The 24309-nt window shown below is 49.5% G+C and overlaps 1 protein-coding gene across 7 annotated transcripts in view; it reads right to left on the bottom strand.

Moving 5' to 3' along the window:
• The window catches only part of Whrn (whirlin), an 80400-nt gene extending 57374 nt beyond the window's left edge, over positions 1 to 23026 (bottom strand). For 2 of the 7 annotated variants that reach the window (XM_087904951.1, XM_085686110.2), the window contains exon 1: positions 21580 to 23026. In XM_087904951.1, coding sequence (XP_087761077.1) covers positions 21580 to 22197 — 618 coding nt within the window. In that variant the 5' untranslated portion in view covers positions 22198 to 23026. The remainder of the gene's footprint in view (positions 1 to 21579) is intronic. The other 5 variants (XM_087904950.1, XM_087904952.1, XM_087904955.1 and 2 more) reach the window with 5 other exon arrangements.
• Positions 23027 to 24309: the final 1283 nt, after the last annotated feature.

Genomic DNA, 24309 nt, shown 5'->3' with positions numbered 1-24309 from the left:
AAGCTGTCTCAGGCTCCAGCCTCAGGAAATGCAAGCAAATCAGTTCCTGAGATGTAAGCTGCCCACTTGTGATATTCTACTAAGGCAGCCCCAGCTGACAATGCACCCATAGTTGAAGCTGGTCTGACTCAGTGAAGGTTTCTCTAGGTACTAACTTTGTATGCTGCCGGAAGAGCACACTGACAGAGGTTTTGCAATGCCACGGACATGACAAATTCTAATGTGAAGTGGGGTTGACAGGCTACAAATCATGGCTTCTAGCACAATCTCAGTATGTCAGGAGAAAAATGCAAGAAAACAAAGCTTCCGAGCTCACCAAGTCCAGCCCCTCCCTGCGGATGGGGCTGCCTGTGGCTGTGCTACAGTGAAGCACACTGCTTTCCATACGAGAAAGTAAGAGTACAGCACCTAAACTGTTGTTACCCCATCTGCTGCTCTGGGCTCTATGAACTCCACAATTCTCAATGAACATGACAGGTGAGGAGACAGCATGGGGCCCTGGCTTTCCCAGGGGGTGGGGCCTAGCTCTGCCATCCTCACGCAAAGCCAGGCCAGGAGCAATGAGCAGGGCAGCTCTCCAAAACTCTTTTTAGAAAGGAGTCTTGAGATGGAGTAGGGAAAGATTTACAGTGTTCTTGAGTATTCCCTGCGGCTCCCGACGGAATAGTAGGTAAAATGAAACCTTTGTGAAGCTGAAGACATAGGAGAGACGGGCCTTGGATCTACCAGGTGTGTTTCTGCTCCATCAAAACAGAGTGACTGTTGGGGTACGGGCAAGATCAGCAGGAGCAGAGGCGCCTACACCTTCTGTCCTCACCTTCCTATGCCCTCTTCCCTGCCTGCTGCTCTCTGTTCCAAAAGAACAAAGCTTCCCTGCCCGATGCTGTTCCAACCAGCAGGAGTCCTCCATCCTATCCTGGGCACATGATGAAATTAAGCCCGGCCAAGAACCTACTGTGTACCAGACCTGTCAAGAGACAAACTGTCACCTTGTGCACAGTAGGCTGTTATGATACTTATGCTTAGAAAGATGAAGTATTGCCAAGTGCACAGTAGGGTCTCACAACACTTGGGTCAGTTAAGTGACAAGCTGTGTCTGGGGAGACAAAACTGCTCCTGCATACTTCAGATCCTCAAGATGGTTATCACACAACAGGTGCTCATGATGTTTGTCCTTGCTGAGGGACAAGGCATCATCAGGTAGCGTTATAGGCATCAATGACAGCTGTAGTCTGCTGACAGTCAAGAGTTCACACAGCACACAGTAGGACTCATGGCACCTGCAGTTTCTGATATAAAACATGTCCCCACAACACTTGTAGACTGATGAGAGGGAAAGCTTGGGCTGTCACACAATAGGTCCTGAGAAATGATTGACAGGCCTGTCAGGGAGATATCATGAATAGTACCCCCACAAGAAATCACAGCCACCATAGGCACCATCATGCAGGGGATACTGGCAGGATCTTACAGACTGCCCAGGCTAGGAGAAAGGGTCAAGCTGCAGTTACCCACTGCGAGGCACTGGGTTGGTGGCTTGCCCTCTCTAAGCAGTGTGTAAATGGGGACCAATGGACCTGCGGGCATGATTCAGGGCCTGTATGCACAGCAGGTGTCCAGCACAGCAGAGCCTCTTCCCACCTCCCTGCGGGACTCTCCATAGAGAGGAATCCAGAAAAGCATTGTCTGGGAAGTCAGAAGGGAAAGTGAGGGAAGAGAAACGCTGCAGTGAGCATCAGCATCATTGTCGACTCCACTTGGTCAGTTCTATAAATAGGCGAGCGGCAACCTTGAGAAAGAGAGGTTAATGCCTTTGATGAGAACACCACTGTTGGTGCTGCCAGGGTGCAGCCTTGAGTATCCACATCGAGTCCCCATGCTGCCTGCCCCTACGTTTCACAGAAGGGCTGCCTAAAAACCAGAGAGGGGAAGGGATGAAGGGGTGGGGGTACGAGATACTGCTCAGGACAAGGAGTCCCAGCCCTCATAAACTCCACCTTCCTCAATGCAAGGCTGGAGGGCTGCCAGCCACATCCCACGGACCATTCCGGAGCCTGATGCTGATTCTTCTCTGAGAATAAATGTGGCTTCTAGGGTCGTGGAGAGCAAGAACATCTGTGGTGTTCTCTATTTTTCTGGAAAAAATAGAAAGAAACAAGATTCCTGAGCCAGCACTTTCAGTGGCCAGGCAGGCTTGAAACCCAGCCTTGGTCCACTGGCATGGGGAGGGGAATGTCTGCCACTTCACCTCTTTAAAAACCAAAGTGCATGTCTGGTAGGAAGGCTCACAGCTCAGCTGCTACCTTCTAGTCTCCACTCTGGCTCATCTCCGAGGGGGTCAGTAAATAGAGGACAGCTGGGGACAGCAAGGTCCCACCCACAAGAATGTCAGGCCAGTCACTGTACCTCTCTGAGAGGAGCACACCTGGTAACCTGCAGCCTCAGATATGAGGGAAAGTGCAAAGACCTCAGGCTGGTGAGAAAGAGCCAGGCCTGATTCCGCCATGCCATGCAGCCTCGCTAGGGGACCTGAGGTTTCTTCCTGCCCTTGCTTGGCCTCCATTTCGCCAGCTAGCAACAATCAGGCTGGACTTTGTGATTGGTACCATCCAAAGGGAACTTCTAAATTCATCTGATTCAGGGTCATATAGTGAGTGGTCACCCATGACAGCAGAGAGATCAGGACCTTGGGGACATGTAGAGACGCCAGGCAGGCTTGTGGGCAGGCCATTCTGGGGGTGAACATTCAGAACTGCGAGGTGCTCTTCTTACCATGCCACTGACCCATACCCTTAAGCCTGCTGTAAACTTGGGTCTCTGAGGTATCCTACCGGCTGGCAGGGGCAAGAGGGGTTCAGAAAAAAATAAAGCAGAACACAGGGGAGGCATCACAGGCATGCCAAGAGGCAGACCAAAAACTGGGTTTATCAAAAACGTCTTAAGGCCAAAGGAGAGGCATAACACATAAACACTTCTGTGAAAGCAATAGGTATCTGTGTTGCTGACATCAACACTCCTCCCTGCAATAGTAACCCTGGGACCAGCCCATCTGCCTCAACCAACTGTCTGTCTACTGTCTGCTTCATGTATGTCACCATGGTTCCTGTCCATCTGTTTCTGTGGTGCCAGCTGAAGATCCTGGATCCACTCCCTCTGTAGGTGGAGGAGTGCACTGCACGGGCAACTATCAGAATGCTAGCTCGGTTCTCACCACAGTCATCACCTACTACTGGAAAAAGCAGACCCAGGGGTTTCCCTGTGCTCTCCAGTGCAAATCAGAGCAGCCCCGATGTGACCAGCAGACAGGATGGGGCAGGTGCTCTCCGTCACCAGACTGCCACCCAGGGCCACGTTGACTCAGATGCCCCTCCACAGCAGAGGTCAGAAAGGCACAATTCCCTGCAGAGAGCAGAGGAAGAACTTGGAACAGCCACAGCACACGACTCAAGGGCATGCTAACACACTGACGGGTTGTGCTCAAATAATGCATGGAAGCAAACATGAAGAAGACCACAAGGGCAACTCATGCACAAAAGAAGCTTCCCGCATCTGTGGTAGGAGAGGGCATTTCAGGGTTCAGACCTCACGGGGCAGGCTCTTCTCTGTGGGAATGGACTCTAACTGTGATAAAGACCGAGATTATTGGTCTGGAAAGAAAGAGGAGAATGAAGCAAGCCCACTCTTCCTGACCCCATCTCAGCCAGGGTTCAGACACCTTGAAAAAGCTTCCTAGCTCTGCTGATATCTTGCTTTGTAATACTAAGCAATCCCCCGCCAATCTCTCTGTGCTGTTTCTGTAAGAAGGAATTGAAGGGGCTAGTATGACAATGTACACCATCTAAACAGTATGGGGTTACTATGACAATATACACTGTCTAAACAGTAGGGGTTACTATGGCAATGTACACCATCTAAACAGTATGGGATTACTATGACAATGTACACTGTCTAAACAGTAGGGGTTAGTATGACAATGTACACTGTCTAAACAGTAACTGGCATGTAGTAGGCTCTACTTCTCTATTCCGAGTCCCATCACCTCTGGAAGTGTTCCTGGATTGTGAATGATTCTCTTTTGGGTTTGTGTTGCAGCTACACTCTAGGTTCTAAGTCAAGTTCATCCAGCCTTTAAGGAAAATGCACATTTACATGTTCTATTTTCTCTATTATCTTGCTTTGCTTATCTTCAGCATCCACATAAAAGACAAGAGTGTCTGTAGTCCCAGCACTAGGCAGGATGGAGGGTAGGTAGTTAGGGACAGACAGGTAGATAGAGGAAGGGCTTGCTGAATCCAAGTGCACCAAGTGTAGTAAGAGACACTATCTCAAAACATAAGGTAGAGATTGAGGGAGACACCCAACAGATGCTGACCTCTGACATCTACATGTATATATATGGGTGAATATACCTATAACACATATGTTCATCCATCCATCCATCCATCCATCCACCTGTTCATTCATTCTATCCACCCATCTATCCATCTTTTATCCACCTACTCTTCTGTCTGTCTATCTATCTATCTATCTATCTATTCATCCATCCATCCATCCACCCACCCACCCATCCATCCACACTTCCACACATCCACTCATTCATAATGATATTTAATGAGCTTTCTATATTGTCAGAAGCTCCCAGGAACCTGTTCAAATTAGGACAAAGCAATATATTAAACCTAAAGTCACAGACTGAGATCACCAGCCTGTAGATCTCCACATCAATGAAAGCACAAAACACTTGGGCTCATTGAAGCATGGCCACACCAACAGAAAAAACAGTAAGAGCCACACCTTCAGAGACTCCTTAGGAATCCATCCCAGCTCTGCCACTTGCAGCCAGGGGCAAATCACTAATCTACAGCCAGCTTCCAAGGCATGAGGTTGAGCAACAGTGATACCATGTCAACGAGCCAATACTTACTGGCGGGATGGCTCAGTAGGTAAAGTGCTTGCTATACAAGCATGAGGACCCGAGTTTGGCTCTCTGGCACCTCCATAAAAGCTAAAAGTCTATCTACAGTCCCAGAACTAGGCAAGGTAGAGGGTAGGTAGTCAGGGAGCAGAGTCAGGTAGAAGGACTTGCTGAATCAAAAAGCTCCAAGTGCAGTGAAAGACACTCTCTCAAAAAATAAGGTAGATACCCAACAGATGCTGACCTCTGCATGTGCACATCTGGGTGAGTATACCTACAACGCACATGTAAACCACACATATACTATAATAAAATAAAGTAAAACAAGTATTCGGTGCCCCAAACGTATGTTAAGAGCTCAAAGGGTCAGGCGTTATTCTGAACAGAGTTCTACTTTGCCATTTGTCCTTTTTGACTCAGTCCTGCATCTTGCAAAACCATCTATGGATATCTACAAAGCTGTCTATGGGGTTTGGGAGATGGCTCAGTGGCAGAAAACGTATCCAGCATGAAGGCCTCGACTTCAACCCCAGCACTGCAAAAACACAAGAACAAACAACGACAAAAAGAAAACAATAACAAGCTATCTTCTTTGGTCATAAATAGACTCCTAAGGGAAATTTTAGGCATATTAATTAAATAACTCATTCATTAATTCATTCACTTTATTGCTTTGGGAGTTTTGAGACAGGGTCTCACATAACCCAGGCTGGCCTCAAACTCATGATCCTCCTGCCTCTACCTCCCAGGGGCTGCTATTATAGGTGTGCACAATCATACCCACCTCCACTTTTTTTTGAATGTAAAATATTTTGGGGGTTATTTCATAACCAGTTCAATAAAACTCACGTTTCCACACTGCAAGAGGAACCAGCATGGCATTCTTACTCCTCTAACACTGGAAATTTGGGCTTTTACTTCTTGCCAGTAGAAGCATTTGTGATTAACACCCTCTTAGGTACAGTGTTGAGTTCATATGCATCTAGTTTTCTAGATTGGGCATCTTCATTTATGTACAGCCAGGACCTGCCTCTCTGCCTGTTGTGATTCTAATGGCCACCTGCAGGGGGCAGCAATAGAAAATCACAATGATACCCGTATTCTTTCAGCAGGAAAGACGTGACTCTTTTGCAAGGTCACAAAGAGGCCGGGCTTGGATATGAATCTAGGCTTATCCAACCCCTCCCCACCCCCTCACTAGGGTCCAGGACCGCAAGGTCAGCAAAAACCAAACTCTACACCTTGCCCCAGTTAGGGCAGTTTGGGGGGGGGGGGGGTATGGGGCTCACAGGCTGCAAGCTGGCAGTAGTCCTCGGCTCCTGAGCTCTGAGTAGGTGCTAGGTAGGATGGCCACGTGGTCTGAAAAGGCCTCCCCATTCAGCCTGCTTTGAAACACAGTAGAATTGGCAGTGTGGACTCCATACCAGCAGCATATTTCAACGTCATAAGAAATAAAAACTCTAACGGGCTCCATTTTCTTCAGTGTTAAGGACCTCTAACTGTAGAGGCCCTCAGACTCCTCTTTAAGCGCCAGACAGCACTGCAGAGTGGCCAGGTTGGCTTTAGAATGAAAGTGGTCCCTGTCCCTTCCCTGCGCCTTCCTCTTCCGGCCGTGCACCTCAGGCCCACGTCAGCCCCGCCCCGACAGCGGCATCGGCCAAGGGCCATCTGAGCTTTCCAACAGTATCAGGTGCTCCGGGCTCCTTTCCACCTCTGCACGTGGGGCCCCTGTGCCAGAAGTTCACCTTCTACACTCTTACCTACGGGGTCCCCAACAGATTGGAAAGTGGAAAATTCTTCTGGCTCGATATCAGATGTTTCCAGGGGTAGGAAACATAGGCTGGGGCCAGGGGTTCCACATAAAGTGACAGGCAGTGACATGGACAAGAAAGCCTCCCTCAGGGATGGCCACCCGCAGGGATGTGACATCTCAGATGGGTGGATGACTTCTCCAGGAAAGCGAAAACAATTCACTTCATAATTCACTTGTTTTTAAATCATGCTAAACAGCCCAACTGAAGTCTAAATCCTCATCTTCCGGCCTCTACCTCTTGACCTGGAGTGCTAGGATTATAGACACTCAGCTGCTGATTTCTAGTTTTGATTCTAGAAACCTCAGAATCCAATGTAAAGGTGAAGCACACACTCATATTCCCTAAGATCACTCTGTTTTAGGTGTTTGTCTGGTGTGTGTGTATGGCTATTGTCTCTGATAAATGTGTATTTGTGAGTATGTCCCGCATGTCCCTTGTGTGTGTGAAGATTAAAGACAACCTTGGATGTTGATCCTCAGTCTCCACTGTTTAAGATGGAGTCTCTCTTGAGACTGAGGAAGAGATGTCTCAGCGATCACAAGCACTTACTGCTCCCAACACCCACATGGTGGCTTACAACTGCCTATAATTCCAGAGTTCTGAGCAAAGGGATCCGGAGCCCCTTACTGGCCTGTTTGGTAAGTGCATGCCTTCTGACCTCCAAGCACACACTGCACAGATATACAAGTATTCAAAGTCCTCATACACATGAAAATAAATCTTGTCAAAACAAACAGATCGATTTCTTTCTTCTTTCTTCCCTCTGTCCTTCCCCTTTCCCTCGTTCTCAGCCTCATACACCAGACTAGGTTCTGGGGATTCTCATAGGACTATTGTGATTACAACTGTCCTCTCATGTCTTAGGGACTAAGCTTGGGTCTAATACAATCTCTCAGCCCTCTGTCTTCTTTCTTTTTTAAGATGGGGTCTCTCTGCATAGCCTGGCTACATAGACCAGGATGACCTTGAACTCACAGAGGCCCACCTGCCTCTGACCCAGTGCTGATTTAAAGGCATGTGCTACCATGCCCAGCTCCTTCCGCCTTTTTAATGATGCACTTTAAAAGTTTAAGTCACTTATCACTTTTTACCTAAGTAGGAATATTAATTAAGACATACAAAAATAAAGGAATTAAATAGGTAGAGTATGGAGAGGGTGTTAAATCTTGCCACTGTGGTAGGTGCTCACTAACACAGATGCTGAGTGGATGAACACGTGGTCTTGAAATTTTGACACATCTAGACTGAAAATTTTTGTGCAGTCAGAGGCAGGGATCCTTCCCAAAATAATTCTGCTGTCCCCTCCCTCCTCTCCCAAGCTTGGTCTAAGAATACGCACGAGTCATACACATCCCCTTACACAAAAGTCGCACACTGTTATTGTCTTGGAATGATGGCACAGTAGTTCCGTGGTCTGGTAAGAACATACTATCAGTCAACCACAGCTCCGTTATGGCATCACTAACATCTGCATGCCAAACTGGACACGAGGTGATTCATCTGCTCACATCTGTATGCTTGAGCTGCTGCAAACATGGAGAAAACACCCTGCCTCAGGACCCATTCCTGAACCACAGTGCTATGCAAGCACCCTGAAAGAATATGGTGTGCACAGGAAGGAAAACCTCAGGGAGGCAGGGAATTCCATGCACAGAGGCACAGGAAGTGTGGTAGAGCCAGAAGAAAGGTCAGGAGGTGGTACACAAGTGGGAAATGATGGGCTTCTTTAATGTGATGAAATTTGTCTCTCAAGGGGCTTTGGAGGTCCCCCCCCCCGCACCCCAGAAACCGTAGGGAATGTGTGCTGGGGGAGGGGTGTACACCTTTCAGCAGTAGCCACAGTAAGCTGCCCATGCTCTGTAATAACCCTCAACCACGCTCCTGTCGCCAATCCTACCGAACTCAGAGTCACACACAAAGGCCATGAAAGTAGGAGGACTGTTAATTGGAAAAGGGAAGTCAGAGGGAGTGAGAAGGGGGTGATGACCAAAATACACTACAGTCCTGTAGAAGAAGACCTGTGGCTGTGTGTGACATGTGCTAACCAAACAGAAAAGAATGCCTTCTTTCCTTTGAGTCCTTCGCCTCCTCCAAACCCTCCATGTCAAAGAGGAAACCTTCACTTTTGCCCTGGAAACATGGATCCCAGGGCTGGGATAGAGATCTGACATCCAAAAGCCTCTGTTCTTTACTGTCATTGCCCCTAACAACGTAGTGGGTTGCAGCTTGCTGTTCAAAAAGAATTAAAAAAACATCAACAAGCAAGAGAAGGTGTGTAGTGGGGGAGGTGACATCCTGACCTTGGGAGGAATCTGAGAAATCTGCAGGGAGCATGGGTGACAGTGATCACAGCTCCCAAGATGAAGGCAGAGAAGTTTCCAGAAAGACACAGACTCCTTTTCAGTACAAATCTGTAACCGCTCACAAGGCTGCCTTCTGGTGCCTTCTAATCTAAGTAAATTGTTTTACAAATGTTTTTAATTTTTGTCTTTTTTTATTCTCTCTCCTTTTTGGAAGAACTAACAATGCTTTAGGAATCACAAATACAATTGCTCGAGATGATTCTCGATGGGTTTGCAATTGAGTGTTTTATGGCCTGAGATCAATGGCCAAAGTGCAGGTCTGTTTCTATCAATGTCAATTACTCAGACCAGGAGTAGATGCAGCGAGGGGGGTGATTTCAGCCTGGGTACGGCCTCAGCCCTCACCGCTTGTTGACCTTTCTCAGCTGAAAAGGGACAGGCTTCTAATTTAATTCAGTTTCAGCCTGAGGAATCTGAATTCAAGGCGGACGATCAACCATCTTTTACAAAGCCAACCCAGCGAATGTCAGAAAGAAAAAGACTGATAGGGTTGATGGCACTGCATACAAACTTGTTATTAAATGGGTAGAATACCAATAAGAAGTTACAGGTCAGAAAGCACGGACACATTCACATGCACAACCACAGATATGGAAGATAGGATAGTGTTTTGTCTACCAGCTTGGAAAATGGAAAAGAAATACACTCTCCAGTGTGAACACAGATAGTTAGAAATGAGGGCTCTGACATTCAGTTAACATGGGTAGGAGGGACTAGCAAAAAACAATTTCCTTCCGAAAAGCAGTCTGGCCACAGTTATCAAAAGTTTGAAAATGATGCCTCTCCCCTGAGCTAACAGCATCTCCAGAGAGACAGCCCAGGGAATGATTAGTGACACGCTTAAAGATTAGTGTGACGATGTGGAATGCAGCAATATGGCCAGCAACGAACGCACACACTGTCCAACAGGAAGAAATCACCTAGCTAAATCGCACATCTCTTCCTTTCAATGTATAATGCTGTCATTAAAATCACATACTAGAAACATTTTTCAAGGAGGGAAACTGTCTGAATACATTGCTGGGCGGAAGCAGCAGACAGACAGCTGCAGTCAGACAGGCAGGTGTGTGGAGACTCCCAAATAGCAAGGTTCCCCTGGGAATGGGGCCATGAGGACTCCCAAAGCAGTGCTCATGGGGGACTGGAAACATGCAAGTCTTTTTATAAACAGGAATGACTTCCTGGTAGATGGGATTATCTTCAATTCTAAGACTTCGGCTTTTTAAGAGTCATTAACTTGTCTTTTGCCCAAATGTGCATGTGTGTGCACCACATCCATGCTTTGTAGGTGTAGAGGGCAGAAGGGGACATTAGTCCCCTGGAACTGGAGTTACATATGGGTATGTGGGCTCTCTATCATTTCATGTGCATATGGTATGGGGGAGCATGCACATGGAGGTCAGAGAACAAAACCACAGAGTCTCTCTCTTTGTCCTTCTTTATATGGCTCAGGTTGTTGGGCTTTCACGAGAAGCCCTTATTAGCTGAGGCATCTTGCCAGTCCACTGTTTTTCAACTGAACCCTTATATTTCAGGTCATTCAAATAAATACAGGGAGAAACACACACACACACACACACACACACACACACACGCACACACACACACAGAGAGAGAGAGAGAGAGAGAGAGAGAGAGAGAGAGAGAAAGAGAGAGAAAGAAGTACACATACATCTTACTTCAAAGACGCAGGCAGACTTTTTCCATGTTTTCCTACAAACCTAGCAAATTGAACCTTGGGCTTGTCCAGTCAAACGTGTGGATGGCGGATGGCCACCAGTCTTTCACAGGGCCGAGCCCCAAGTTCTCTGATCCTCTTTCCATACAGTGTGGATGAAGTCAGGGAAGTTACTCTACGGGCGAGGGGGGTGTAGGGGAGTGAGTTGAGATGACTGTCATCTAGCAGAGAATTTTCCTTGACAATGCACAAAATGAAACCCTGACAAAGCCAGGTATCGTGGTGAATGCCTTTAATCACAGCATTAATCAGGCAAAGGCAGGAGGATCTCTGTGAATTTGAAGGCAGTCTGGTCTATATACAGAGTTCCAGACAGCTACGGCTACATAGAGAGACCTGGTTGCAAACAAAGCAAAGTCAAAACAAAACAAAACAACAAAAAACAAATCAACATGTGGCAACGGTCAGGGCATAGCCAGGAAGGGAAAGCAGGAAGTAACAGGAGGGTTAAGGGGACAACGGGAAGACACGAGAGGGGCTCCTGTCCCCAAAGTCTATCATAAAATACAAGACACCCAGGAAAGGCAGGGTGACCAGAACCTGGGTTTCCTGCCTCCTTGTGGGTTTCTTCACCAAATGGCTACACAGCCATTTCCACAGGAAGGGACTCAGGGAGGAAACACACAGAAGCCTTCTTCTCGCTAGCAAGACTTCTAGTGCAGAGCCTTGGCGTGAGTGTGTGCTTCGGAGGCAGGCAGACCTGGGTTCCAAGACCAACCTCACTTCCTCGGTGCTCACAGCCAATCACCTCCTCACCTCCTCTTCCTGGGGATGTGGAAGAGTCATGTGAGGTGCACAGAAGCTCCACTGGCTATTATGTATGGATTATAAGTATCTGTGTGCCATTCCCTTCACACCTTCTCTGGTACCAAAAGGATCATTGGTTGGTAGGTGCACAGACCCCAGCACAGCTTGTGAGGACAGCAGACGGTCCTTAGATGTTCAGATTAACAGATGCACCCAGTACTGCCTGGCCACCTGCACCTGCTTTTAGAGCTGAGGAAACCTGAGCAGAGAAGTCAGATGACTTGCCGGCACTGCACGATGGCTCACATTGAAAAAAAAAAATGTCTTTTTAACTTTTATTTATTTAATGTGTGTGTGTGTGTGTGTGTGTGTGTGTGTGTGTGTGTGTGTGTGTGTTTGGGTTCATGTGTAAAGGTCAGAAGACAACATTCAGGAATCGGTTCTCTCCTACCATGTGGTTTCTGGGGATCAGACTCAAGTCAGCAGGTTTGCTGCAAGCACCTTTACCAACTAAGCCACCTCTGCAGCCCTTATCAACTTTGATAAAGCTAAGATGCATGCTGGAGCCCTACAACATTGTAGCGTAGACTCCGAAGCCAGAGCTGGCACCAGCAGTGTGGGATATCTGTTGTTCATCTGGTCAAGAAAGCCTGGGCCTACAACCTGGTTCCGCTCTTGACCTTGCCCCAGCAGTGATGCAGAAGCTAGCAGAGAGCTTCACAGCAGCACTGGGGAAGGAAGCTTTGCTGTAACCCCCAGTGTCCCCATCCTGCTCTCATGGCCATGTGGATGAAGGCGGGAACCCTCCAAACAGTGAAACTACTTCACCTGCAAGGGTCCATAACAACAGCAAGTGCCAAGCTCTTTGCGAGGACGCTGTGAGGTTGTGCAGGCTCATTGTAAGCCCCCAGTATGTTGTAGGGGAGCGAAGCAGAGGGATGTACTGAGGGAGGGGAGGGCAGGATCAGAATGTTTTACAAATGGAAGTGATGGCAGGGTCCGGGCAGGTCTGGGGGTGGAGGGCGCACTGAGGTTTGGGCTGATGGTAACCCCGGGTGTCAAAAGGTGGACAAAAACAGGCCTTATTTCAAGGAGTAGGTATGCTACCTGGTCAGTCATGAGTGGGTTCTGTTTAGAGACCCAGTTGGAAGCAACAACAACAAAAGTTGTCTTACGTAAAAGCTGATGAGGGTAGTACCATGGAGGACAAGCTAAAAAGTCGGACCCTTGCCTTGCGGTATTCCAGCAGCTGTGGAATGGACACTGTGAAGATGTGCTGCTCTCATTGTTAGGAAAGGCTGACTGGCCAATGGCTGCACAGAGGAGATGCCACGATGGGAAGTGTGTACTGAAGTAAACAAGCCTTGGACAGCACACAGATGAACAGAAATGGGTAACTTTACACTTTAAGAGCAAGCTAAAAACAAGTCTAAACTATCGGCTAAGCACTTAGAATTAATACTATGTCTCTGTGTGATTATTTGGGGAGCAGTTGGCAGGACAGAGCTGATCCTTGGTCTAGACAGAAAAGTCCACTGACATCCAGCTCAAAAGCAGGGATTTAGAGAAAGCAAGGCCTGAACAGATTGGAAGACAGAGCTGAAAAGTGGCAGCAATGAGATGTGTGTTCCGAAATCCCATGAAGGATGGGGCTTGGACACGCCTGTGTCGGGCTGTAGACTGGCAAAGAAAGGCAGACGGTGGCTAGATGGGTGCCATGGGCCTATACTGGGGCCGGAGGACATCAGGGACACGGCTAGAAAGTGTGCAGAAATGCAGACTTGTGTACTGACACTAAGTCTTGGGAGAAGAACTGGGAGATGCTGGGGCTCCAGGAAGAGAAGTGAGGAAAGTGTTGGTGTCTGCAAGGAGGAGGGGAAAAGGCAAGCTGGGTCCATACAGCAAAGCAGGCCACCCCGCCTTTGAGCTGGAAGATTAAAGGGCAGAAGGAAAGCCCCTCTCCTAATGTTTGAGTGCAATCTTCATAGCTACATGGGAAATGACCTGGACCACATTTCTTAATCAGAAACCTCTTAAACAGGTCTAGCACACCATTTCAGATGTGGTTTAAATCAATTACAAGGTTTTTTTTTCCTTAAGTATAAAAAGTCTGTGCTACCAAATCAAACTCTCACCTGCATTAATTGCTTTAATGGGTTCTGGAAATAGCAGCCTCCTGGCTTTCCTCATGGAGACCCCTGGGGAGACCATCAGGGAAGGATGCTGAGACCAGGGACAAGGCTGTGTTCTCATCAATCTCCCATTAGTTAAGGCCCCACACAAAAATAATCAAAGGGCAGTGGGAGCACCTAGTTCCATTTATCTACCGAGCTTTATTGTGGCTATAAAGCAAAACTGCAGATACCAAAGGCCAGACAGAAGCCATTGCATTTTCAAAAACATGTGGGGATGTTGACTCCACCAGGCACAAACATGACTCTGCAATTCAAACAGCCACAAGCCACCACACAGGCCCCAAGTCCCGCTATTTTCTTCCAATAACACTTAAAAACAAAGCAAAGCAAACAAACAAAAACCCAAACAATTAAGCAAGCACACTAAAAGGCTTTCAGAGCAAAGGTAGAACCACCGATAACATTTTCTGCTATAGGGCTTGCAGTGGGACCTCCACAGTCCAATTTTTTCAACTCTCAATATGCAGTGATATAAGGATAATGGCATGTTTGTGAGGACCATAAGTTATGTTTAGTATTGGAGAGACGGGAGGCCTGACCCAGGTCACTGCTGAGAAACACTGACAGGTCAGTGCAAACTCCACCTCAGACCTCCCTTCCTCAGACTCTACTGTCAACTGACCATCCAGAAAACATCCAGAAAGATGTTCAAGGTGCTGGGTGGGGGAGCGGAGCGAGAGTCGCTGGGTGGGCCCAACTTGCTGTTTGTTTTTGAGACAGGGTCTCCTGTAGCCCAGGAACCTCTAACTCCATATGGAGCTAAGGATGACCTTAAGCTGATTTTCCTGCTTCAATTTCTCCAGTGCTGGTGTGGGTGAAGTGTGTACCACCAAACACTGTTTTTGTGGTCCTGGGGATTCAAGTCAGGACGTCATGCACAGGAGGCAAGCAGTCTAACAAATGAACACATCCCAGAACCTCTTGGCAAGGGTGTGTGTGGGGGGGGGGTAAGTGTTAAAACAGGGGATCCGGAAGCAAGCAGGATTCCCCATACTTCAGTGTTGGGGTGGTTTCAATTTGCCTGGGGACTTTATCAATTCTTAGGCTTAAAGCTAACCTTTGTGAGTTAACAAGTGAGTACTAGACCTTATATTTATAAATACCCCCTTTCCTATTTATGTATTTGGGATCTTCCAAAGTCAGGTACAGAAGGGAGAGTAACCATGGCACTGGCTGATGGCTGAAGCACAGCCACAGCCAATGTAGCAGAAGGAACACAAATTCCCAAGATGCTGGGACCGGAAAAGAAGAAATGGATTCACTTCTGCATCCTCGAAGGATGCTGCGTTGACACACAGGTGTGATTACTGGAGGCCGAGCCTGGTGCATGTTGGGGCTTCTTAAAACTTGCAATTGCTTTAATAAAACCCCAAAGCCAGATGAAGCTCACCCCAAATTGGCTGATTGATTGCATGAGAATGCATAAACAATTCTATTTTGGAACCACAGGCACAATCAGACTGCGGAAATAACCAGCTTCTGGGAATGTTGCTTTAAAATTACAAGCAAAGTGATAAATTAACTTGTCGACAGGGTCTCACAGAGTGGATGTGAGCCACAGAACGTGGGAAAAGCTGTCACCTCCCCAGACATAGACTATGACTTTTAGAAGTCTTTAAATAAAACAGAGGTAGAAGTAGAGGGATCCAAAGGTTTTCTCACCTGGTTTGTCGCAGATACCCAGAACCATCCTAGAAGGAGGCAGATAGGAGCTCTATGTCCGTTCACTAACCCATGACTGAGGTTCAGCCAGCTTCATGCAAAGCATACACAACAGCTTATGGCTTTCCTTGGGTTTCCGTTCAGGGTCTCCACATGACTTCCTCAGATCCCACACTCAGGAATGAAGGGATGCTCACTAGCCTGGGACATCATTCTACTCATCCAGCTCCTCATTTATTGAAGCACCTACAGGAGGCATGCTGGGGCTAAGGGAGCGAGAGGAGCGCAGGCAGCGCTGGCTCACAAAGCTTCTATGTGGTGGGGAGGTGGATGTCCTGGGGGAAAGCCATGCTGAAAGGAACCAAAGGAAGATCGAGGGATAGGAAGACGGGATGGAGGTGAGGGTATCGTACTCGAGGGTGGCAAGACATGCAGATGTCACAGTACTTAAAATGCTTGGTGGCTTGCAGATGCTGTTAGAGCCGTGCCCTGCTACTTGACACGCTAAGGACAGGGGTTGTGTCCTCATTCTGACTTCTTACGTCATAGGTTTGCAGTTTAGAGAATGTATGGACAAATGGCTCTGACGGGCAATGAGACGGCCTAAACATGTTGCTTTGCTCTGAGGTTAGGGTCTCAGAGACGCTCTCAAATGGCCCCATTATTAGGCTCAAGTGAAGATATCACCTGTCTCTCAGAGGGGTTCTGACATTGCCTTCCAGGATGCTGGCTACACAGCCCTTGGGCTGGTTCCAGTCAGAAACCTCCTTGACCATAATCTTCTCCCCTTGGGACAATGAAATGGCACAGGAGGGTAAAAACACCTAGCACAATGCAGACACTCTGAGCAGAGATACAGTCAAGCAAAGGTGGAGTGCAGCAAACGCCAGAGGGGTTACGTGCACACACATGCAGCGTCTGCAACAACTTCTCTCTGATAGAGATGCAACCGGGGGGGGGGGGCTGGAAACGGCAGAGGCGGGGGCATGTCTAGGGAACCTTCATCTTGTCTGTTTGGCCATAAACTTAGAACTCCTCTCAAGGGCTGGGTGTGTGAGTACAACAGCTGGATCCAAATGCCATACAAGCATTGGATCTGAGTTCGGATCCCAGCACCTGCTGAAGAGGCAAGTGTGGCAGTGAATATCTGTACCATAGTGCTGGGCAGTGGGGCAGGCAGATTCCAGTCGGCCTAACCAAACTGTTCAACCACAGGTTCACTGAGAGACACCGTCTCAGAAAATAAGGTAGTGAGCAATAGAGGACACCCAATGTCAACCCTGGCCTGTTCCTCCCCCTCTTTGGCACGCACACTTGCACACACACACACATTTGCATGCATAAATGCATACACCCACATAAACATACATATACCCCTATACAAACATAAATCTGCTCTCAAAAATGAAAAGAAAAAAGAAAGGAAATCAAAAATAGGGCTCATGTTCTCTGACCCTTGGCCCTGTGCCTGCAGCTGCCACCTGGAATGCAGGAAAGGAGTGGAAAACATGCTGCCCCTTGGCACCTGCCCGGCTGTGAAGGAAAACTTTATAAAAGCACCCCCACCCTGCGGCACAATTAGACATCTGTGAGCTTAGACTCCAGCTTGCACTCTCGCTGGGGGTTTAAAACAAGGAAAAAGGGAATGGGTATGTGAAGATTGGTATTTCAGCCTCAAGCGACTGCCAGCCATTTAATGTCATTTCTTCTAATCAGATTCTCTGGTCCTGGCTGGGCACTCCAGTGATATCCCCAAACAATGGGGGACCAAAAGCCATAAAAGAGCTTTGCTAGAAAGCCAGCTGGAGCCCTGGCCCTCTCCAAATTCCTGCTTCTCTGCAAAGCCCTTTGCAGGTCGGAGGGAAGATTAAGAACCCAGGGAGACATGCATGAGCACACAGGCAAGCGCAGACGATGGGCAGCCTGCAGCTGACAGCGGCAGGTGGGGCTGTGCTCCTGCATGTGGCTGGAGGCAGGCAGAGGTGGCAAGCAGCAGTGCACACAAAAGCCTAGGGTGCAGCAGCAGTGGTGGGGACCCACACTTCTCTCTGCAGCTCCATCCAAAGGAGCACCTGAGGCGAGTCATAAACCGCCTAGGGTGGCCAGCGGATTGGGGTGACAGAAGTACCAAGGCCAGTGCTAGGCTATCTCTTAAGTCAGAAGACAAAACACCCTCCAGACCATTAATGTCAGCCAGGCTGACACAGCAGGGCTGAAAAGTGTGGCTTTGATTTAACAGCAAATAGCCAGCTGCAAGATTTGCCTGACGAGGGCATCGTTCTCTACAGCCTGGGATGTCAGCCTGAGACTGCATTAAAGACACAGACCCTCTCCCAGACCTGCATAAACTCTGGGTATGAGGTAACCAAGAGCTTTCTGGAGAGTGGACTATGCAGGTCACAGCTGACTGGATTTATGAGAACCAAGAATTGTTACTGGGCAAGAGAGGAGCCAGTATGTACCCACAGTTTCCAACTGGAGCCCAGAAAAAGACCAGATGCAAGAAACTAAGTTTCAGATACAAATCTGGAAGCGATAAGAATATATAGTGGCCTCACCAACCACGGCAATGTGAAATGACAAATGTGTCATTTTGAACCTCCTGAACAAATATAATGACTTGTATTAATGTTGACAGATTCCTCCTGGGTTATTATGCAAAGGAATGGGAGAAGTGATAGTCTAATTAACTGAAAGGGCCTACGAACACTTCTTAATGTCTGGAATATTTCAGATCCTAATTTGCTGCTCAGATTTACCTGTGGGAACGCTGGGACTGCAAAGAAGTCCTTCAGTTTTTATTAAGCACACACACACACACACACACACACATACACACACACACACCACACACATACACACATACACACACACACATACACACACACACACATACACACACATACACATACACACACACACACACATACACACACACACACACACACAGTACCTGGACATCCTAAGTGCTGCTACCCATATCAACAAGGGACTAGAAAAGCTAGTGAGTGAGTGGATTTGCTCCAGAGCTCCCAAGATGGTTCTGTTTGTGCCCCAATCCTACCCGCAATTCCCACTCACTCTGAACTCACACAGGGCTGCTGTTCTTGGGTTGAGAGATGAGGGTGAGAGACAGCAGCCAGGCTCCCATCAGCACAGTGTGTAACCCATGGATTTCCTGATTTAGCACAAAGTTACCCAGGAGTGCCAAGCTTCCCTTCTCCCAATCCGCACCAATTCTTTTTGACTTAACTGAAGGCAATTCCAAAAGAAGAAGAACACAGATGATCAGATGGCCTACACGCCGGCGGGGTAGCACATTCCAAGCAAATCAGACTCCCAGAACTGGGAAGAACTTTGGAAACCCCCCAAACTCATCTAGCATGGAGCAGACAATATCAGAGTCTTGTCCAAGGTCACACATGGCAAGTGTGCAGCAGAACTTAGTGTAGCAAGAAGTCTATGAACTGACTCCTCGACTCCCTAATCTAGCATGTCTGGGCTGGAGACCTTTGAAAGAGCACTTTTTAAAAAATTACTAGTTTGACTCTTGTTAATTCCAAATAGCTTTTCTTTTTTCCTCTTGAAAATCAAACATTTCAACACAAGTCTACATAGTGAGTGGTTTGCCTAATCTGGACCTGTTACTGCTGACTGGATAACTGGACTTAAGAGAGGAATGGGAATCCTGTTGGGCGCAGGATAAAATTCTCAGCAAACTGCTTTGGGTATCAATGGATGTAAGATTGGTCAAGAAGAGAAGAGGAGCCAGCTCTGTTTACTCGATCCTTCTTTTAAAGCCTGTGTTTCTCTTTGATGCGCTGATTCTTAGGGCTTGTTTTAATTGGAGTCTCTTTATGCTGTATATACACACAAACATTCATCTCCTCTAGGAAAGTTCTGAGTTCGCTTCCTTTTGTCATCATAGAAGAAAAATACAGATTTTTTTTTTAAATTAAAAAGATATCTTCTACTAAATGAGATGGAGGATCCTAGGACAGAAAGAAGACACAGACAACTCGGGGACACTGAATGAAGCCTGGAGTCCAGCTAGCATCTGCACACTAACCACGGAGCCCTCTGGGTCCTATAGCTCATGGCTGACCAAGACGCCCCACATACAGAATTCCCAGGCGATGACAACCTTCTGGGTCCTCAGTTTATTCTCCAGCTGTTCCAGCTGTGTCCCCCTGCACATGCTGCAACCCTGTAACCCTGCATCCTCTTCTACAGAACCACTGCAGATTCTGTCCCCTTCATTCCCTGAAGTTAGAATGACACAACACTCCCTTTCCCCGTGCTTCTGAAGGGTCCCAAGATCACGTGTCTGACAAGGGTTACAAGAGGCTCTCTTAGGCCAGAAGCACACTGCACAAGTGTAATCACCAGGAGGAAGACAGATGCCCAAGTCAACTCAGGTCACACAGGTCCCCGTGTTGCAGATGTCACACTTCAAGGATGTTCCTGTTCTATTCTGTTCAGCCCCAGGGTAAGTGTTCCTTTGAGGCCACTAAACTGTTGGGAGAGCTGAGGTGTTCCTCTGCCAGGAGCAAGCAGGTGCTGATGCAGGTACCGATGCTCAGCAGCACCCAGAAGCAGCACAGAGAGGCTGAGACATACAGTTCTGAGCGCAACCTTTTCGGGGCCAGATGTGAGGTACGAAGGAGGAAGAGCCTGCGTGGCTCATGTTCCGGTTGCCTTTCCAGTCTCTCGTCTGGTGAAGATGAAGCGACTTCAGCTTCTGTTAACTGTCACGAAAACTACATCCGTGCTTATAAGCGGCATTGGGATCAAGTCTCCCTAGAGCACCAATTCATCATTTGGGGAACTTTGGACCTCTTAGGACAATACTAATGGACTATTTCTTTATAGATGTACGGGATGCAAAATAAAGAGGAGAGAATCAAGTTAGGGAAGGAGCCTGAGAGAGTGAGAAGCCCAGGCAGAGCTTTGTCTGCTACCCCCAGAATAATAAAAGGACATTAAGCTTCCCCCGGAAACTGGAAAGAACACTTCAGAAACCTCAGGGGCCTCCTGAGAGGGGGTCCTCGGGTAGAAAAGCAAATGATCAGAGACAGGAGATGGAGTCTGCCTGACTCGGCGGACAGAAAGCCGCTGCACACTGCACAGGAAGCAGCCCTGGACTATTGATACCTAGGAGTGCCCAGCAGCCAGTGTGTCTGATTTAGTGCAACTGTGTGAGCTGGGCCAGAGAGCTGGGTGGGAGGGCCTCACAGGCTAGCCCTAACCAGGGGGAAGCACTTCTCTGAAGAGAGCAGATAGGGAACTGTCATTCCTTTCCTTCAAGCTTCTGACTTTGTGTGTAAGAAGCAGTAGGCCTGGGGCTAAATGCTTATGAGAGAAAAATCCTTGCGTCCACCCAGGGACCCAGGAGATACAGAAAAATCCTGTATCTCCAACTGGCTGCTGTACTCACCCTGGGCGGTAAGATTAGCAAACACGAATGACCCTCCATGCAACAGGATTAGATTCCGACTAACTGATTGTGGTGAGGTTATTTTTCTCAATTGAGAGATACACTCCCATTCGAAGTGCATACTTTCACGGGACTGTGGGGTTCGTTTCGGATGTACAGACAAGCAGCCTAGTTTGCAGCAAAGTCAGGAGCCAGTTCTCTGGTCTGGCTTGTTCCAGGATACCTCAGCTAGCCTACCATCAGGAGGGTTAGCCCCGGCTCTGTGGTCACCCAGCCTCCTCCTGTGCTCACTAGCAATGGAGCAGAACTTTCTTTCAGAGGCAAACCCCTATGGATCCCAAGAACAAGGCGCCAGCAGCAGGGAGGATCATCAGTACCGCCATGCCAAGCAGGGGCTCTCTTCTAACCTCCTAAAACTCCACAGCCCTTTCACACTTTGTGACCAGACATTTGCTTACGTGATACTGTGTTTGTGCCTTTAGGGCACAAGACAAGAATCACCATTCCTCTCTACTTTGGAACACCTACCTATCTGTGCCACAAATTAGATACTTCTCTTTTAAAGTCGGGATGGCAAAACCAAAACACATCGGGAGACCAAAAGGGTCAAGTGATTTGGTATAAGAGATAACAGCACAGTGCAACCGAAAAGGCAGCACTATACTGCCGGTACCATCCTCTTACCACTCCCACAGACCACAGCCCTACCTTGACAGCCTCCGCGTGGGTCACCCGGGCTAGAGATTTGTCGTTGACACGCAGAATCTGGTCCCCGACCCGCAATCCTTCCTTCTCTGCCAGGGAGCCCGGCTCCACTAGTGACACGTAGATGCCCACACCGTGTTCCGAGCCCCCACGTATGCTGAAGCCCAAGCCCTCGTGGGCCTTGGCGCGCCGCAGGCTCACGAGCCGCACCTCCCCGGGCCCTGCGCCGTCGGGAGCGGCCCAGGCGGGCTGCCTATAAGGGGTGGTGGCTGGCAGGTAGAGACCCTCGGCCGTGTACTGGTCGAAGAGCAGCTGGTCGGAGCGCGGGATGACCAGTCGCAGCATTGGCAGCAGACGCCGCTTGACCGGGCTGTCCAGCAGGACGCGCAGGGTGCGCACCAGGTCGAAGACGTTGCGGCGCGCGTGGTACGCGTTGAGGCAATGAGTGAACTGCTCCCGCTCGGGCTCGCTCAGCAGCGCCGTGAGCGCCTGGTGCAACTGGCGCACGTTGGCAGACAGCAGCCGCAGCCCCGCGCCCCCGCCGCCTCCCGCCGCGGCCGCCGAGCCCAGCGAGCCGGTGGAGGACGAGCTCACCGACAGGCCGTCCAGCTGCCCGTTCATCTCCCCGCCGAGGCCGGGCCGCACTCGGGGCGCGCGGCGCGGGGCGGCTGCTGCACCTGCGGCCAGCGGCGCGACAGCTGGATTCCCGGGGGCGCCGAGGTCACGGCTTGGGGGAGACGCGGAGACCGTGACCGCAGTGTAGACCGGCCGGAGAGCGGAGACGGAGACGACGGCTGCAGGGTGGGTGGGTGGGGGTGCTCAGGAGCGGTGGTTGGATCCTGGGGAGAGAGCAGGGACCGCGGCTGTGTCCCAGGGGCACGAAGGCAGCGGGCGGGGTGGGGGGTGACGAAACTGGAATCCGGAGGGCGAAGAGACGGCTGTTGTAATCCTGAGGACGCGAAGACCGCGGCGGGATCCTGGGGGACAAAGAGTTGGTGGCTGGAGGCCGGAGGTCTCGGAGACTGCGGTTGGAGGCCGAGAGGAGCGGGGACAGAAGCTACATGACGGAAGACGCGAGGACCACGCGTGGCCGCAGTGGGGGTCGCAGCCACGCCGCCCGCCCCGTCACACCATGCCCGGGGCTCCCCCAGCCGATCTGCCCATTCCTCTAGGGCTGGGGGACCCCAAAGTCAGAAGTTAGGGCGTCGGTCGATCTAGTCTCAGAGTCCGGAGCAGTGGCAGCCAGAGGAGCCACCGGGGCGTCCGACGTGGGGTGCGGGGCATGTCCCGGGCCGTCCACCATGCAGCAGCCTGGGGTCCCCGCGCCCCAGCGCCGCCTGGGCGCACACGGAGCCACGCGCCCGAGAGCCCGGACTTTGCGAACTGTTGAGCAGCTCTGGGTCGAGTCTTCCAGCTAGTTCCGACGCCGACGCCGTCGCCGTCGCCGCCAGCCGGGTCTTGGCCCCGCCCCCTCGCCCCTCCCCCTCCCCGCCCTGTTCCCCCCCGCGGGCTCTTCAGGAAATGACGTCCCGCCTGGCGCGCCTGACTGTTGCCTGGAGACGGGGTGAAACAGTACGGCCCCAGGGAAGAAAGGGGAGTGAAGTGGGGGTTGCAGCAGGAGGAGCCCTGGGGGCCCTGCGAAGACTTCCCACTTCCCCATCCCGGGGGTGAAAGGATGGGGTCCAAAAAACTGCTTTCCGGCGATCACAGCTGAACTCTAGGGTCGCTCTGGAGCAAATAGTCGGTTTGCCAATTCTCAATTGGAAAAAATGGCCAACTTTTACCCTCTAAAATTTTAGATGCTCCATGCTTCGTTTTTCTGCCTTAAAATGTTCCTGCCGCTTGCACACGGGCTGACAAGTTTAAGTGTGTATGAGGACAATTGTCAGTCACCTGCACTGCTCAAGAGACGAATCTAAGCAGCATAGGTGCCAGCGGGAGCCAAGTCCTGGGCTGGGATAGATCAGCCTGAGCCCCTGATCTGGTGGTCTCCGGGATGCAGGAAAGGAACGGACTGTTGTCAGAAATGTAAAGTTTGCAAACACACTCGGGTGCATTTAAAACGAAGTTTGAAGTAGTTGGGTGAATTGTATCAACGCCAATGTCCTGCTCATGATCTTTACCACACTGGGGGAACTCGGCAACTCTATATACAGTCTTTTTATACTTTTATATAACAAGGTGCCAGAAGACGTGGCTGAAGTTTGTCATCGGACACTCACTGTCCTAAACAGGATCACAAGAAAAACTCAGGGCTTATACTCTGTGGAGCGCTATAGCGCTTTGCAGTCACTACCACATGTCATGTGCATCTCTTCGCTAAGTCAGTCCTGGATTAGCATCATGGGAATGAAATGGCTGACTGACATGGGAGAAGCAGAAACAGAGAAGGGTTATCTGAAGTGGCTTCTTCGCCGTTTTCTCCTCTTTACCTATTGTACTGGCCACTCTTCATTTAACATTTTCCCAGCACCTGTTCCGCTGCTGGGTCATATGCCAGATGCTGGAGACCGAGGATAAAGGGATGAAATCTCTAAAGAGTCATAGTCTAGCAAAGGAGAGATCATGTCAGTCCAGGTAAAGTGAAAGACAAACGTCGCTATGTCGAGGTGGCTCACAGTGAGGATGTGTGGGCAGCCTGAGGGCCACGTGGTGGAAGGGGAGAAGCGGCTTCTGCAAGGTGCCCTTTCCTGTGGCACGTGTGGCAACCCTGCGGCGCATAATAAATAAGTG

The sequence above is a fragment of the Myodes glareolus genome, chromosome 3 (genome assembly GCF_982192425.1).
Source record: "Myodes glareolus chromosome 3, mMyoGla1.1, whole genome shotgun sequence".
Lineage (NCBI taxonomy): Eukaryota > Metazoa > Chordata > Mammalia > Rodentia > Cricetidae > Myodes > Myodes glareolus.
Note: the sequence above shows the minus strand (reverse complement) of the source record. Positions and strands in the feature narration are given on the sequence as shown.